This window comes from Mastomys coucha, unplaced genomic scaffold (assembly GCF_008632895.1).
Source record: "Mastomys coucha isolate ucsf_1 unplaced genomic scaffold, UCSF_Mcou_1 pScaffold14, whole genome shotgun sequence".
Lineage (NCBI taxonomy): Eukaryota > Metazoa > Chordata > Mammalia > Rodentia > Muridae > Mastomys > Mastomys coucha.
Window position 1 is genome coordinate 86,073,802 of NW_022196896.1, and position 16,320 is coordinate 86,090,121.

The 16,320-nt window shown below is 38.1% G+C and overlaps 1 protein-coding gene across 2 annotated transcripts in view; it reads left to right on the forward strand.

Annotated features, from left to right (window-relative positions):
* Bmpr2 (bone morphogenetic protein receptor type 2) overlaps window positions 1–16,320 on the forward strand; it is a 106,655-nt gene that overhangs the window by 38,291 nt on the left and 52,044 nt on the right. For both annotated transcript variants that reach the window (XM_031367634.1, XM_031367635.1), the window contains exons 2-3: window positions 5,456–5,626; window positions 7,245–7,415. In XM_031367634.1, coding sequence (XP_031223494.1) covers window positions 5,456–5,626; window positions 7,245–7,415 — 342 coding nt within the window. The remainder of the gene's footprint in view (window positions 1–5,455; window positions 5,627–7,244; window positions 7,416–16,320) is intronic.

The following is a 16,320-nucleotide window of genomic DNA, read 5'->3' on the forward strand; positions in this document are numbered from 1 at the left end:
CTCTCTCTCTCTCTCACACACACACACACACACACACACACACACACACACACAATGTGATTTCAGAATGGAGAAACCAAGAAAATATGTAAGTTTTGAAGAAGAAACAGAATTTCATTTGGTTGAGAATTAGAATTAACTAGACCTAGCACTTGCAATCCTGAGTTTGAAACTAACTTGAGCTACATAGTAAAATCTTGTCTCAAAAAAAAGGGGGGGGTGCTGAATTTAGTTGTCTACCTAATGATAAAGAACAGAAGACCCACACCCATTTCCATCTTCTTATTTATTGCATAAACATGTATACATATATATGGATTAGTTATGAATATTTCATTTTTCCTATATCCTTAAAAATCATTTGCTATTTATTTGTATGTGTGTGTATGCATGAGTAAGCATACATGCATGTGTGTAAGTGTTCACATGTACCATGGTGCATGTGTAGAAGTCAGAGGACATTTTACAGGAGTTAGTTCTCTTCTTCCACAGTGTGGGCTCCACAGATCAAACTCAGGTCATAAGGCTTGGTGACACTGAGCCATCTCCCGGGCCCCTTCCCTGCATGATCAAAGGTCAGAAGCCATAGTATCCATGCCTTCTCTTCCTTAGTCAAGTGTGGATGGGATGGTTTTATAGTTCTTCACTGCAAAGCTATTTTGCATACTGCATTTATCACCCCTTATTTGGCATAAGTAGGAGTTGAATTTTGTCAGGAGATTTTTGTTTCCTTTTTTTTTTCTTTTTAAAGTGGAAGGATTATAAGTCTTATATTCAAAAAAATTATTTAAGTTGTTTAAGCTTCCATAACTTGATAAGGTAGATGTTTGAAGGTTGATTCTAGCTTTGCATGCTTGGAGTAAATCCACCAATTACATATCATTTTGAAATTTTCAACTATAGAATGGTCTTATAATTTTCTAGAATAAATAATTCTGTTTTCAAAAACTCCAGGGAGTTCTGATTTTATGCATTGTGTCCCTTATAAAATTTTATAAGTGAATTCTTCCTTCTGTTCCCTCTTGAGTCAGGTATTTACTATATAGCCGTGATTGGCCTAGAGCTTGCTATGTAGCTCAGGCTGACCTTAATCAGAGAGGTCTGCCTGCCTCTGCCCCTCAAGGCTGTAATTAAAGCCATGTGCCACAGAATTCTTTGTTATTTGCTACAGTATATACCAGGCTCTGCTTTCTATCGTGCTGAAAGAGCCCTGGAATTACAGGTGTGTTCTACTTCTAGATTTACATGGTTTCTGGGCAAACATGACACCCATGGTTGCAGGACCAACACTTTACTCATCGAGCCATCTCCCAGGTCAAGTCTTTCTTTACTTTTTTAATTAATTAATTATTATTATTGTATTGTTATTATTATTTTGAGACAGGTCTCATACAGCCCAAATTGTCCTGAATTCTCTCTGTAGATCATTCTCCCCTAGAACTCAGAAATACGCCTGCCTCTGCCTCCCAAGTGCTGGGATTAAAGGCGTGCCACCAGCTCTTAGTTCACTTAATTTGATTATATCAACTTTCATCTATTTTCCTATAAGTGACAAAACTTTATTCTTCTTGGCTGAAAAAAATTCTTTATGTCGTTCCTATAACTTTTGAGTGTGCTTCAGAAATACTCATCTGCAAATATCCCTGTGATATGTTGACTTGGAATCCTTGGTATCAATACTAGGTAGTGGAATAGCTGGGTTGTAATGTACACATCTGTTGTTGGATGTATGTATATTACAAACATCCATACTGATTTCCATAGTTACTAGATGACTTTACATTCCTAATAAGAGTATAAGGAAGGATTCTCATCAGCTTTTGTTTTCTAAACTATACTCTTTTGTTGAGATATAATCTAAATATAGTTTTAATTTGTCTATCTCTAATAGCTAGGAGGTTTAACATTTCTTCATATATCTAAGAACTGTGGAATAGTATTTGTAAAGGGTGTTTTGACCTTTACATTTTCTGTTTGTATTCCAGCCCCTTCTCTTGGCTCATTCCTCTAGCTAAGATATCAAGCAGTATATTGAGTAAGAATGGACAAGTGAGCTAGTTGTAGGGGGCACTTGCCTTTAATCCCAGCACTGGGAAGGCAGAAGTAGGTGGAGTTAAGGTTATCTATCCCCAACCATAGAGGAAGTTCCAGGCTAGCCAGAGATATACAGTGAGAGCCTGTCTCAGGAATGGAAAGGAGAGGAGAAGAGAGGGGAGAAGAGGAGAGGGGGGAGAGGGAAGAAAGAAAGGAAGAAAGGAAGAAAGAAAGAGAGAGAGAAAGAAAGGAAGAGAAGGTGGTCACTCAGGCCTGTAAGATGGCTCAGTGGGTGTAGTACTTGCCTCCAAGCTTGATCTCAGGATCCACATGATCTCACAGTATTTTCTGACCTCCAAAACACACACACACACACACACACACACACATCTCTCTCTCTCTCTCTCTCTCTCTCTCTCTCTCTCTCTCTCTCTCTCTCTCTCTCTCTCTCTCTATTTTCAAGTTTAAAAAGAAGTAAAGAAAAAAGTGAATGTCCTTATCTTGTTTTGATTTTAGTGGAAATGCTCTTGAGTTTTTTTTTACTAGTAATGTTAGCTATAGGTTTGTCACATATATCTTTTATGAGTTATATTTTTGTATGTCTAGTCTTCTCAGGGCTTCTGTGTAGGGATGTTGGTAGTGTCAAGACTCTTACATCAGTTGAGATGAATTATGATTTTTCTGCTTGAGGCCATTGATTGTTACTTATATTGACTTACATATGTTGAACCATCCTTTCCCCTCTGCTGTGAAGCCAACTTGATCATGGTGAATGATTTTTTTCCTGATGTGTTTTTCAATTTTGCTTGTAGATATTTTATTGAAAATATTTGATCTATGCTTAGCAGGAAAATTGGTCAATAATTTTTTTTCTTTTTGTTTTTGCTTTTAAATAAAGAGTTTGGTAGTGTTACTTCCATTTCCATTCTGTGGAGTAGTTTGAGAAGCCTTAGAAGCCATTGCTATGGAGTTATTAATTTCTGGAGGAGTCATGTTGCCTTGATTTTTCACATTTCTTGTGTTTTTGCATTAGGACTTCACCATCTGGGGTTAAGTCATTGGTTGGAGTGTTTTGTTTGTTTGTACCTCCTTACTCTTTCAATGGAACTGTTTGCAGTGTTCAAGAAGGAATGGGATTGTGTTTAGTTGAAGTGTTGTTTTCCTGTGCTAGACTGGTATTGAACTTCTGTCCCTGTACTCCCCTGAGAGTAGAATACTGTCCATGTAAACAACAATTTTCATTTATTCCAGTTCAACTCTCATTGCAATCCCTTCTCAGGTTCCCAGATGCCTTAGAACTCTTAAGCTGCACATTGATTTTCCTTTTCTTGGCTTTTAGTAGTCCCTGATAACATGGACTTCCCTTTAGTGTACTGATCTTTCATGAAAGATATGAAGGACTGATATGGAGTCTACATTCTCATTTTGTGAGCAACTAATAACAGAACCCTTATTCCTCATGTCTTTTCTTCTAAACACTGACTCCAGCTAATATTTCTGAATTGCTAGCAAGATATATTATGTATTGCTCTTTAGTTGGTGTTGGTGAGTATTTTCTAGAATACTTTAAAGTAGTTTAATAATATATGCATCAAGTCATATTTCTTTTTCATTGAATACTATCTGGTTTGATTTGTCTGAATAAACTATATTACAAAAATTTGATAACTGCAATTCTATATACCTATTTGTAAACATTCTGTTTACTTGACCTTGTACTTTGAAAGTACTTTGCATAGCAATAAATGTGGCAGGTCTATTTATATATACTGGGTGGACAGAGTTATCAAGCCTGTCATTCCTTTTCTAGACTTCTTTGTTATGTCCAGAAACATTAATTTAATAAATAATATGCATTGCTCAAGTGCTCCTGAATTATACTATTCTAATTCTATACACTTCAAATAAAGAACTAATTCAGAAGGTCATAAGAAAGTATTGGTTTATAGTTAGTGATTATCTTTGCTACTCAAACGTATTGGGAAAGTCTATTTTAAAAAACTAAGTAAAGATCAGATGTTGCTTTTTGATAACCTTTTACTTTTTTGGTATTTTCACAATGCTGGCTAATGTTTGTTAATCAGTGAGTCACATGGCAAATGCTAACAATCAGCTAAATTACATAGTGTATATGAAGAAAGACAGGGTGGCATTAAACTAAGGAACAACTAGGTTCCTTGGGGAGCTATTGAACATTTCATCTGGCTACTTTAAACAATATAAAATCATTTTCTTTTTGCTTAGAATTCTTGGATTTTTAGGGTTTTTGTTTTTGTTTGTTCATTTTTTGAGGCATACATACTCTCAATGTAGCTCTGGCTAGCCCGGAACTTGCTATGTAGACCAGGATGGTTTGTAACTCAGAGAGATCTACTTGCCTCTGCCTCCCAAGTGTTAGATTAAAGGTGTGCAACACCATGCCTGGCCTATGTGTTGGTTTTAAAGGCTAGTTTAGAACAATTCTCTCTTTTTCTTCTTTCTTTCTTTTTCTTTTCTTTTTTTCTTTTGAGATAGGGTCTCACCTTGTAGCTCTGCTGTTCTAGAAGTCACTGTGTAGACTAGGCTGGCCTGGAACTTAAAGACATCCATCAGCCTCTGTCTCCCTTCCCATACCCCTGCTGGGATTAAAGATATATGCCACCATATTCTGTTGAAGATGGTGGGTTTTTTTGTTTTGTTTTGTTTTGTTTTGTTTGAACAGCAAAAATATTTAATAGTAGAAAAGTGATAGGAATTATATGTGTAAAAGAAGTCTGTCATCTGGGAATTTATATTCCTTAATTTCTTATTGTTTGAATAAAAAGGGAATTACTGGAGGGTATGGATGAGGAGATGGTTCTGTAGTTAAAAGCAAGTATATTGCTTTAACAGAGAACCTAAATTCAATTCACTGCAACCATGTCAGGCAGTTCACAGTCACCTTAACTCCAGCTACAGGAACATCCGACGCCCCTCTCCTCTATAAGCACCTGAACTCGTGTACACACACACACACACACACACACACACACACACACACATGCTTAAAAAATAAAGATAAGTCTTGAAACAGAAAATTACTGGGTAAATGTAAAATTAAAAATTTATTCAGGCCGGGCGGTGGTGGCACACGCCTTTAATCCCAGCACTTGGGAGGCAGAGGCTGGTAGATTTCTGAGTTCAAGGCCCGCCTGGTCTACAGAGTGAGTTCCAGGACAGCCAGAGCTATACAGAGAAACCCTGTCTCGAAAAACAAAAAAACAAACAAACAAACAAACAAAAAAATTTAGTAATTAAATTAGAAGGATTTAGCAGGAAAATTTATAAAAATTACTCAAATTAGATTATTGTATATTTTAAATGAAATCTTAAAGATTATTATAATCAATAGTATTATCAAAGAAAATTAATTTACCATTGTGTTCTTTGTTCTTTTGTTCAGCTTCCCAGAATCAAGAACGGCTGTGTGCATTTAAAGATCCATATCAACAAGACCTTGGGATAGGCGAGAGTCGAATCTCTCATGAAAATGGGACAATATTATGCTCCAAAGGGAGCACATGTTATGGTCTGTGGGAGAAATCAAAAGGAGACATCAATCTTGTGAAGCAAGGCAAGTAATTTTTTTTAAAAAAAAACATTTACCTTTTTATTTTATGCGTATTGGTGTTTTGCCTGCATGTATCTCTGTGTGAGAGAATCAGATCTTAGGAGTTACAGACAGTTGTAAACTGCCATTTGGGTGCTGGGATTTGAACCTGGATCCTCTGGAAGAACAGTTGGGTGCTCTTAACAGCTGCTTCTACCCCCCACCCCCCTTGAAATTGTTTAGTGTTTTTTTTCTTTTGGGTGCTGAGAATCAGACCCAGACTGTCATGCACACAGGCAGACTGCCACAGGGCTCTATCTTCAGCATTGTTTTCATACAGTTGGAGCTTATCTAGAAAAGACATGTAGGTAGATTAAGACTCTATCCAGAAAAGTAGTAAATAAGAAGATAAACACATAAATATATCTACATAGTCACCCACAAGCTCCAATTCATAAAAGAAAGTTTACTTTTAGTGTAGCTTGTTTGCTTGGCTGAAATAGGGTCTCACTGTGTAGACCAGCTCAGCCTGGAACTCACAAAGATCTGCCTTCTTTTGCTTTACTAAAGTTATGCTCTACCATGCCTGGCCTTTTAGTGTGTTTTAATAACATCTTTCTCTTTATAAGTTAATGTTAGCAAATGAAGTTTGGAAAAAAACAAAAAACTATTCAGAAAAGCCAAGGTCTACAACTCAATTCTCTTAAAAAATATTATTTTTATATTGATTTGTTCTCTTTAGGTACATTTACCATGTATTTTAATATTTATATGAGTACCAGTCTTCTTTTAAAATTAGGGTGTTATATAATAAGTTCATCCTCTTTCCCCCCATGTTATTATAAATGCTCTCTGAAGACGTGTACCTCAGCACCATATTTCACTGTGTATATGTATCACAGTTTACTTACGTGCTTTTGAACACTATGCTGTTTTAAGGTTTTCACTGAAATGCATTATCTGGCAATGAAAAACTTCAAATATATATAAAAGTTGTGTCAGATTGCATTTTATTTTTTTCTTTTTTTTAAAGTAGATTCTTTAATGTAGAATTAATAGATCATAAAAATGTCTGGTTATTTTAAAGGCTCTACATTAAAATTGCTATGTTTTTCCAAAATTACCATCATACAAACATTGAGTACAGAATTGTAAGAGAGTGCCTGTCACTGAGTCTTTGTTATAATTGCATTATTATTTTAAAGTTGAGGACAGTTTAAATCTAAAATAGCTGGACTTTGCCCTTTCTTCAATAATTCTTTTTTCTTTTTTTTTCTTTTTTTCTTTTTTTTGTTTTTTTTTTGAGAGGGTTTCTCCATGTAGTCCTGGCTGTCCTGGAACTCACTCTGTAGACCAGGCTGGCCTTGAACTCAGAAATCCGCCTACCTCTGCCCCCCAAGTTCTAGGATTATAGGCGTGTGCCACCACCGCCCGGCTCTTCAATAATTCTTATAATTATCGTGCAGTTAACCATAATTGTTTTTGTTGGTTGCCTTTCCCTGTGAAATGTCTGTGGCATCCTTTACCGTTTTCATTTAGGTTTCTTCCTGATTGTATTAGTTTTATATGGCTGCAGTTATTTCATAATTTGTTGTTTTACTTACTGTATTATTCCCTAACCTATTTTAATATTGATCTGCAGGATGTTGGTCTCACATTGGTGACCCCCAAGAGTGTCACTTTGAAGAGTGTGTAGTGACGACCACCCCACCCTCCATTCAGAATGGAACATACCGCTTTTGCTGCTGTCGTACAGACTTATGCAATGTCAACTTTACTGAGAACTTCCCACCTCCAGATACAACACCACTCAGTAAGTGTTTACAGTAATTGCTTTATAACTCCTTCTTCTAGAAGTTTTGAAAATATAAATAGATAAACATTCAAAGTTAGTAAAATTTTCTCTAACATCTCTAAAGTAATATACCAGCACCAGCAAAGCGTTGGTATATTTATTACCAGCTAAGTCTGGCATGATGGTGTCCACTTGTAAGCTCAGAACTCCAGAGGCTGAGGTAGTAGGCCTGTAAATTCAAGACAGCCTGAGCTACCTGGTGAGTTCTTGGCCAGTCTGCACTACATAAAAGGACCAACTGTCAGCAAACAAACAAAAACCCTACAACCCACCTAAGGAGGGGACTTTGGTGATAGCAAATGGGTGTGTGTGATGGCGCATGCCTTTAATCCTAGCACTTGGGAGGTAGAAAGAAGCAGGTGGATCTCTGTGAGTTTGAGGCCAATCTGGCTTACATAGCAAGTTCTAGGCCAGCCAGGGCTACACAGTGAGACCCTGTCTGAAAAACAATAATAACAACAGAGAGGAGGAGGAGGAGGAGGAGGGGAGGAAGGGAAGGAAGGAAGGAACACACACTATAGCTGTAGTGTGGCCTGTGCCTGAAGAAGCCCCATTCATTCTGGAGGCCAATGAAGGAGGGTCACTTGAGGTCATGTATTCAAGTCTAGTGTGGGAAATATAGAGAAATCCTAACTCAAGAAACAGAGAACAGCCAGCATGATAACACATGCCTTTAATCCAGCACTTGGAGGCAGAGTCAGGTGCATCTATATGACTTTGAGGCCAGCTTGGTTTACATAGCAAGTTCTAGGCCACCCAGAGCTCTATGGTGAGGCCTTGTCTCAGATGAAAAATCAAAATCCAAAATGTGTCACTGGGAGTGAATTCCGAGGTTTCAAGAACCCACACCATTACCAGTTAGCTTTCTTTCTTTGCCTCGTGCTTGTGGATCAGATGTAAGCTCTCAGATACTGCTGTAACACTATGCCTGCCTGCCCCTATGCTACCTACCATGATGGTCCCCAATGAGCTCTTTCTTTTATAAGCTGCCTTGGTCCTGGTTTCTTTTCATAGTGATAGAAAAGTAACAAAGGTAGAAACTGGTACCAGGGAGTGGCACATTGCTGTGACAGGCTTGTAAGTGCTACTTTTTGAAGAAATGTGTGAGACTTTGGATTAGGAGAGTGGTTGAATGCTGGAAGAAGTGCTGAGAGTAATATGAGCTATGGAGGGCCAACTCAACAGGTTTCAAAGGAGAGCAATATTAGCAACTAGCTTAGAGTCTGTTTTTGTGATATTTTTGGCAAAGAATGTAGTTGCTTTTTGTTCTTGTCCTAAGACTCTGTTTGAGGCTTTCTTTTGGCTTTGCAGTAGTAGGACTCAAACTCCGAGCCTCAGGCATAATGAGAAGGCACTCGACTCTAAGCTGTATCCCTACCTGTCTTAGTTAGGATTTCCATTGTTGTAAAGAGACACCATGGCAAGGCGACTCTTATAAAGGACAACACTGGGCAGTGCTTCAAAGTCTACTCCCACAGAGATGCACTTCCTCTAACAAGGCCACAACCCCAAATAGTGCCAGGCATATTCAAACCACCACTGAATCCCACATATATACCTTATTATTTCTTTAAAAAAAAAAAAAAAAAAGGGCAGGAGCATTCCAGTAGCAATAAGCATGCATTGCATCCAGATCTTTGTCTGTAATAGTGTTCTCTGCTAAAAGAAACTATAGAGGGGCTGGAGAGATGGCTCAGCGGTTAAGAGCACTGATTGATCTTCCAGAGGTTCTGAGTTCAATTCTCAGCAACCACATGGTGGCTCACAACCATCTGTAATGGGATCCTCTTCTGGTGTGTCTGAAGACAGCTACAGTGTACAATAAATAAATAAATAGATAAATAAATAAATAAATTATTAAAAAAGAAAAGAAACTATAGCTCTTTGAGAAGATATTTATTCCAGAACAAGAGCAAAATAAGTCCAAGGCTGAAATACTTTATGCTAGAAAGTACTCAGTTCCAAAAAATGTGGTGGAGACTTACTTTAAAGATGCAGGTGCTATGCCCCTTGTTGACTGTGGCATTGGGTGAGCTAGCTAGGGAAGAGCTGGAGAGCTTGCCCTTGTGGTGCGAGTGTGGGAGAGCTGTTGGGCTGATCAGTTTAGCTACCCTCCTTCCCCCCAAGGCCTAGGTCTTGAGCTGCTGGAGCATGAAGGGGCCTGTCCTACAGACCCAAAGCTGTAGGATCTTAACATATGGCAACAAGATATCCAAGAGGAGTCCTTGTGAGGATCCAGTATTGATAGTGTAGCAGAAGCCAGAGACCTCGAACCAGACCAATAACTCATTGCAGTGAACATTTGCAAGTAAACTGTATGGACAAAAAAAAAAAAAGGCTTACTGTGGTACAGACTGTGGCATATTGCAGCTTCCACAACAATATTTTTTTCCTTTGCTGAGAGGTTGCAAAGGCTGAAGGCATATATGGAGTGATAGGGAGATGAGTAGCATTGGGGTACATGATGTGAAATTCACAAAGAACCAATAAAAAAGTTTTTTTTAAAAAAAAGATGCAGCTCTGTAGAACCCCTTCATGAGCTAAAATTGGGGAAGTCTGCCTTCAAGAATAACTAAGTATAATAATGAATTACAACCATTTGAAGAAAACGAAACTCATGAGTAAATATCAGGTGCTAACTGAAAATACAGGAGTTTCGGAATTGGTCAGTCATCATTCAGCTTCCATCTCATAGGTCAGAAAGGAAGTACCAAAGAGGACCATAAATTTGAGAGAAATTTCAGTGAGGAGCCAGGATATTTGTATGGTTTTAAAATGTCTCCAATTTAATTCTGAAGGAAAAATTAGTAGTTGGAATTTGGGGCATAGCAGTGGTGTAGATTATTTGCCTAGCTTTCGCAGATCCCTAGGTTCTTGGGTTATAATAAGGAGGAAAGGGAGAGGAGGGAAGACTGGAGAAACTAATTCAAGGTGGGTATCTTAGTCATTGTTCTATTACAATTCTTAAAAGAAAACTTTAATTTGGAGCTTGCTTACAGTTTCAGAGCTTCAGTCGATTATCATCATGTCAGGGTGCATCACATTGAAGAAGAAGCTGAGAGCTATATCTTAATCATTGTAACTGACAATCAGTAGAGGCAACTGGGCTGGTATGGGTTTTTGAAACCTAAAAACCCATTCCCAGTGATACACTTTCTTCAACAAGGCCAAAACTATGTGTGCCTACAGGGACCACCATTCTTATTCAAACCACCATAGTGGGTGTGGTGTAGATGCCTGTAATTCCACCATAGGGAAGTTAAGGATGGAGAATCATAATTTTGCCAGTTTGAGGTCAATTTGACCCACATAAGATCCTATTTCAATCAGGTGGTGATGATTGTGACAGGAGGGGCACACCTTTAATCCCAACTCTAGGGAGACCGAGGCAGATCTCTAAGGTCAAGGGCAGCCTCATCTCTACAGTGAGTTCCAGGACAACCAGGGTGGTGACACAAAAAAACCTTGTCTCAAAAAACCATAAACAAACAAACTAACTAATAAATAGTGATTATAAGTAGGGAAATTGGAAAATACCTTGATCAAGTCATCAAAATTACCATATTAATGAATGTCAAATGAACATTGTGATACAAAGAAATGGATGCAGGATCACTATTAATAAGTACTGTCTTAGTCAGGGTTTCTATTTCTGCACAAACATGACCAAGAAGCAAGTTGGGGAGGAAAGTGTATTCAGCTTACACTTCCATGTTGCTGTTCATCACCAAAGGAAGTCAGGACTGGAGCTCAAGCAGGTCAGGAAGCAGGAACTGATGCAGAGGCCATGGAGGGATGTTCCTCACTGGCTTGCTTTCTCTGGCTTGCTCAACTCGCTTTCTTATAGAACCCAGGACTACCAGTTCAGGGATGGCACCACTCACAATAGGCCCTCTCACCTTTGATCACTAATGGAGAAAATGCCTTACAGCTGGATCTCCTGGAGGCATTTCCTCAAGGGAGGCTCCTTACTCTGTGATGCCTCCAGTTTGTGTCAAGTTGACATACAAAACCAGCCAGTACAAGTACTATAGTTCCAGGCTGGAGAGATGGCTCAGCAGTTAACAGCACTGACTGCTCTTCCAGAGGTCCTGAGTTCAGCTCCCAGCAACCACATGGTGGCTCACAACCATCTGTAATGGGGTCTGATGCCCTCTTCTGGTGTGTCTGAAGATGGTTACCATATACATATACATAAATAAATAATTCTTTAAAAACAAACAAACAAATAGCTTCTTGGCCTTTTGGCTAAGATCAAGTGTTAAAAAACAAACAAACAACCCAAGTACTACCTAGTTCAGCCATGAATTCATAACTGAATCCAGTCATTATAAAACATCAGACAAACTTCAAAATAGGAGCACTCTTGTTACAATGAAGTGTGTCAGGGTGCAGCTCATTAAGAGGCAAGAAGATCGCAGCATTCTCGCCCAGGGATGGCTGCTTGAACTGCATTGAGGAAAATGATGAAGTTCTGGTTACTGGATTTGGTCAAAAAGGTCATGCTGTAGGTGAAATTCCTGGAGTCTGCTTTAAGGTGGTTAAAGTAGCCAGTGTGTCTCTTTTGGCTCTATACAAAGGCAAGAAGGAAAGACCAAGATCATAAAATTTGACAGTGGAAACATAGTAATACATTTTCATATTCTGGAAAAAAAAAACGCTTCATGTCTTCATAGTAAGCTACCTTCTAGGGAATAGCAGAAAGTACCTCCTGCTCTTTGTTAATTTTGATCGTTTGCTTATGGATCCTTTTAGCTGAACAGCTTCTTTCTTTCTTTTTCTTTTTGGCTTTTTCGAGAGGGTTTCTCTGTATAGCCCTGGCTGTTCTGGAACTCACTCTGTAGATCAGGCTGACCTGGAACTCAGAAATCCGCCTGCCTCTGCCTCCCAAGTGCTGGGATTATAGGCGTGCGCCACCACTGCCCGGCTAGTTTATTTCTTTTTAAAAAACATTTAAAAGTTTTGTGTATACTTGTATTGGTTTCATATATGTATGTGCACCGAGTGTATGCTTGGTGTCTGCAGAGGCTAGAAGAGGGCATTGTATTCTCTAGAAATAGAGTTACAGATGGTTGTGATCCACCAGGTGGGTCTCTGGAGGAGCCATTTCCCTAGCCCCAAAGATATATTTTACTTCTATTTATGTGTATGTGTGTACCTGTGTGAGTGTCTGTTATATGTGTGCAGTTACATCCAGAGCCAAAAAGAGGTTTCAGATCCCTGAAATTGGAGTTACAGGTGGTTATGAGCCACCTGATGTGGGTCCTGGGAACTGAACTCAGGCCTTTTGGAAGAGCAGCAAGTTCTTAACTGACCCAGCAACAGTAAAATATGGTTCACCGAGTATAAGAAAATAAGCTTTCTATAGTAAAAAGCACGTCCTGACTTCTCTTGACACTCTGGAATATACATTAATAACTAACTAAAGCGTGGAACACCAGTGGACTTTTAAGATGTGATGGGAATTTTGGGGAGAAATGGGACAAACCAATGTCTTGACCATAAAGGAGCATCTCACTTCGCTGAACCACAAAGCTTCACAGTCATTTAGGAATTAATTAGATGTAAAGTTAGGACTATTGAGAAAGGTTATTTCATTTACCTTTAGTTTTGCCTTTAAAAAAGTTATAGATTTTGTGAATTTATTTTCTCCATTTTTTTGGGCTTTGTTTTTATTTTTGAGGCAGAGTTTCTCTGCATAATCCAGGCTGACCTCAAATTCACAGAGATCCACCTACCTGTTTCTCAAGTGCTGGGCTTAAAGACCTGAACCACTCCACCCAGTGATTTTGTGAATTCTTTTTTTTTTTTTTAAAAGATTTATTTATTATCATATGTAAGTATACTGTTGCTGTCTTCAGACACACCAGAGGAGGGCGTCAGATCTCATTATGGGTGGTTGTGAGCCACCATGTGGTTGCTGGGATTTGAACTCGGGACCTTTGGAAGAGCAGTCTGTGCTCTTACCCGCTGAGCCATCTTGCCAGCCTGATTTTGTGAATTCTTATAAAACTATATTTCGTAGGATTTTAGAAACCATGAGTTAACCACATAGCAATCAAATCTCTATAGACTATCAATCCCTGTTTTTGTGGGCTGTTATTAAAAGATTTAAAAGAATAAAAAGTCTACTGGCTGCTTTTATTGAAACATAAATGTAGTATCTTTTAAAGTAATTAAATACTGGCACTTAATTATTAATATTGAAAGGAGCTATATGAACACTATTATATTCTATTTACAATGTAGATTCTACTTTTACTGTAGATTACTGTCTTAATTATAGTTCCCATTGTTGTGAAGAGACACCAGGATCATGGCAACTATCATAAAGGAAAGCACTTAATTGGGGCTGACTTAGAGTTTGGGGGTTTATTCCATTATTATTATGGTCAGAAGCATGATCACACAGAGACAGATGTGCTGAGAGTTCTCTGAGCAGATCAGCAGACAGCAGGAAGAGGATCAGACACTAAGCCCAGTTTGAGCGTCTAAGACCTTAAAAACTCCCCTTCCATACCCCAGTCATACAGTTTTCAAAAAGGTCACATGTCCTAATAGTGCCACTCCCTATGGGCCTATGGAGGCCGTTTTCATTCAGACCACCACAGTTACCAGCTAATTCTAGTTGATAAGGGCTTTCATCTCTGTTCAAAAAAATGAAAAACTAAAAGTCATTGCTTTTTTGTTTTTCAGTTTTGGCAGTTACTTATTGTATCTTCTAGGGAGATTAATTACTACCATTAAAAAATAAAGGAATTTTGGAGCTGGAGAGATGATTCAGTGGTTAAGAGCACTGGCTGCTCTGCCAGAGGTCCTAAGTTCAATTCCCAGCAACCACATAGTGGCTCACAGCCATCTGTAATGGGATCAGGTACCCTTTTCTGATCTGTTTGAAGACAGCAACAGTGTCTTCTAATTTTATAATTAGAAATCCAAGCTGATTATTTTTTCTGTAATTCCTAGTAGTTGGGATCTCAAGCAAAAATTCTGTTCAGTCAGGACAATGTTACCAGAAAATTTTCTAAGATAAAACTGGCTAGAGATGAGGGTTAAGAGGTCATAGTTACTACCTACTGCTTTTTGTACTTCAATTTACATTTTTTAAAGATTTTCTCCTTTTGCTAGTATGTTTCAGAGTTTTGGAACAGGTTTGATTGCTTTCATTATATGGGAACCTTGAAAAACACTAAGGAGTTCTTGGGCTGGGGTGGCAGCTCAGAGCATCCAGCACTCACATGTGGCTCACAACCAGCTATAACTCCAGCTGGATCCATGCCTCCTGGCCTCAGCGTGAATGTAGTGCACATACATTCATACAGGCAAAATAACCCATGCATGTAAAATAAGACTAAATAAATCTAGATTTAAAAAAATGTTGCTTGGACAGTGGTGGCACATACCTTTAATCCCAGCACTTAGGAGGCAGAGGCAGGTGGAACTCTGGGAGTTCACTGCCATCCCGATCTATAAAGTAAGTTCCAGGAAGCCAGGACTACACAGAGAAACCCTGAGCTGAAAAGGGGACACACACACACACACACACACACACACACACACACACACACACACACACACAATTCTGAACCTACTTAATACATAATTTAAAGTAGACTTAGGTTCAGACAAAAATTGTTGAATTAAGAAAAGTTAAGTTTCTTTGTTCCCTTTGAGATCTTATTTTCTGAAGAAGGAACACACTTTATCTATTGTGTAGTGTCCAAGTCTGAAACTGCTAACTTTTCCTAGGCACTGTCATTTCTTCTCTCATTAACAGTCAGTCCTATTATTAGCATGATTTCCCCTTGGTCTTAAGACAGTAGTTTTTTTATTTAATCCCCCATCTATTTTTTATTTAAACCCCCTGATAGTCTTCTCTTATTACTCTCTATATACTAAAATTTTAATTTAACCCTTTCAGAAACATTATGAAATAGTACCATCTTCTTAGTTTACATTGAGGATACCAGCCTTAGATATGTAAAAGTAACATACCTGATACTATATAGTAACAAGTGATAGAAACAAGATTGAAATCTGGGTGTTCTGACTCCAGGATATGTTTTATCAGTATACAAACAGTGAGTCCATTTATACTTTGTTATGGGCTGGGTTAGGGAATAGATTCTTTTTTGAAAATAATCATTTTCTAAAATTCAAGAACCCTGCCATGATTTGCACTGTAACTGTATATCCCTAAGAATTCTGTTTTCTATATTATATATTTTATTAAAATAATCTAATTAATTAAAAGTTTTATGTATATTTATACTTTTATTTTGTGCATATCAATGCTTTGCCTTTATACATGTATGTATATCACATGCCTATTTGATTCCCTGGGACTGGAGTTTTGAATGGTTATGAGCCACCATATGAGAACTGAACCCAGGTTCTCTCCAAGAGCAGCAAGTGTTCTTAGTCACAGAGCCCTCTTTCCAGTCACTTACATATATTTTAAATGTTTATCATTGTTGTCAATGAAAAGAAAATATTATAAAGGTAACTTTAAAATTTATTTAAAAATAAAATAAAAAGCTATATACCCATACACATAAAATTAAATATATTAACTAGCTAGATATTGTTGTTTTAAAGGTTGAAGCTGGCACTTTCTGTGTTAAAAGAAAAAACAATTAGCAAATGTTTGAGAGGTAATAGATGAACTACTACCAAGTTGAGATTTTTCTCTTAATTAGACAACAGAAAGAAAATATTCATCAGGATGCACATGGTGGCACATACATTTAATCCCAGCACTCAGAGGGCAGAGGCAGGCAGATCTCTGTGAGTTTGAAGCCAGCCTGGTCTACAGAGCAAGTTCTAGGATAGCCAGGGCTATACAGAGAAACCATGTCTCAAA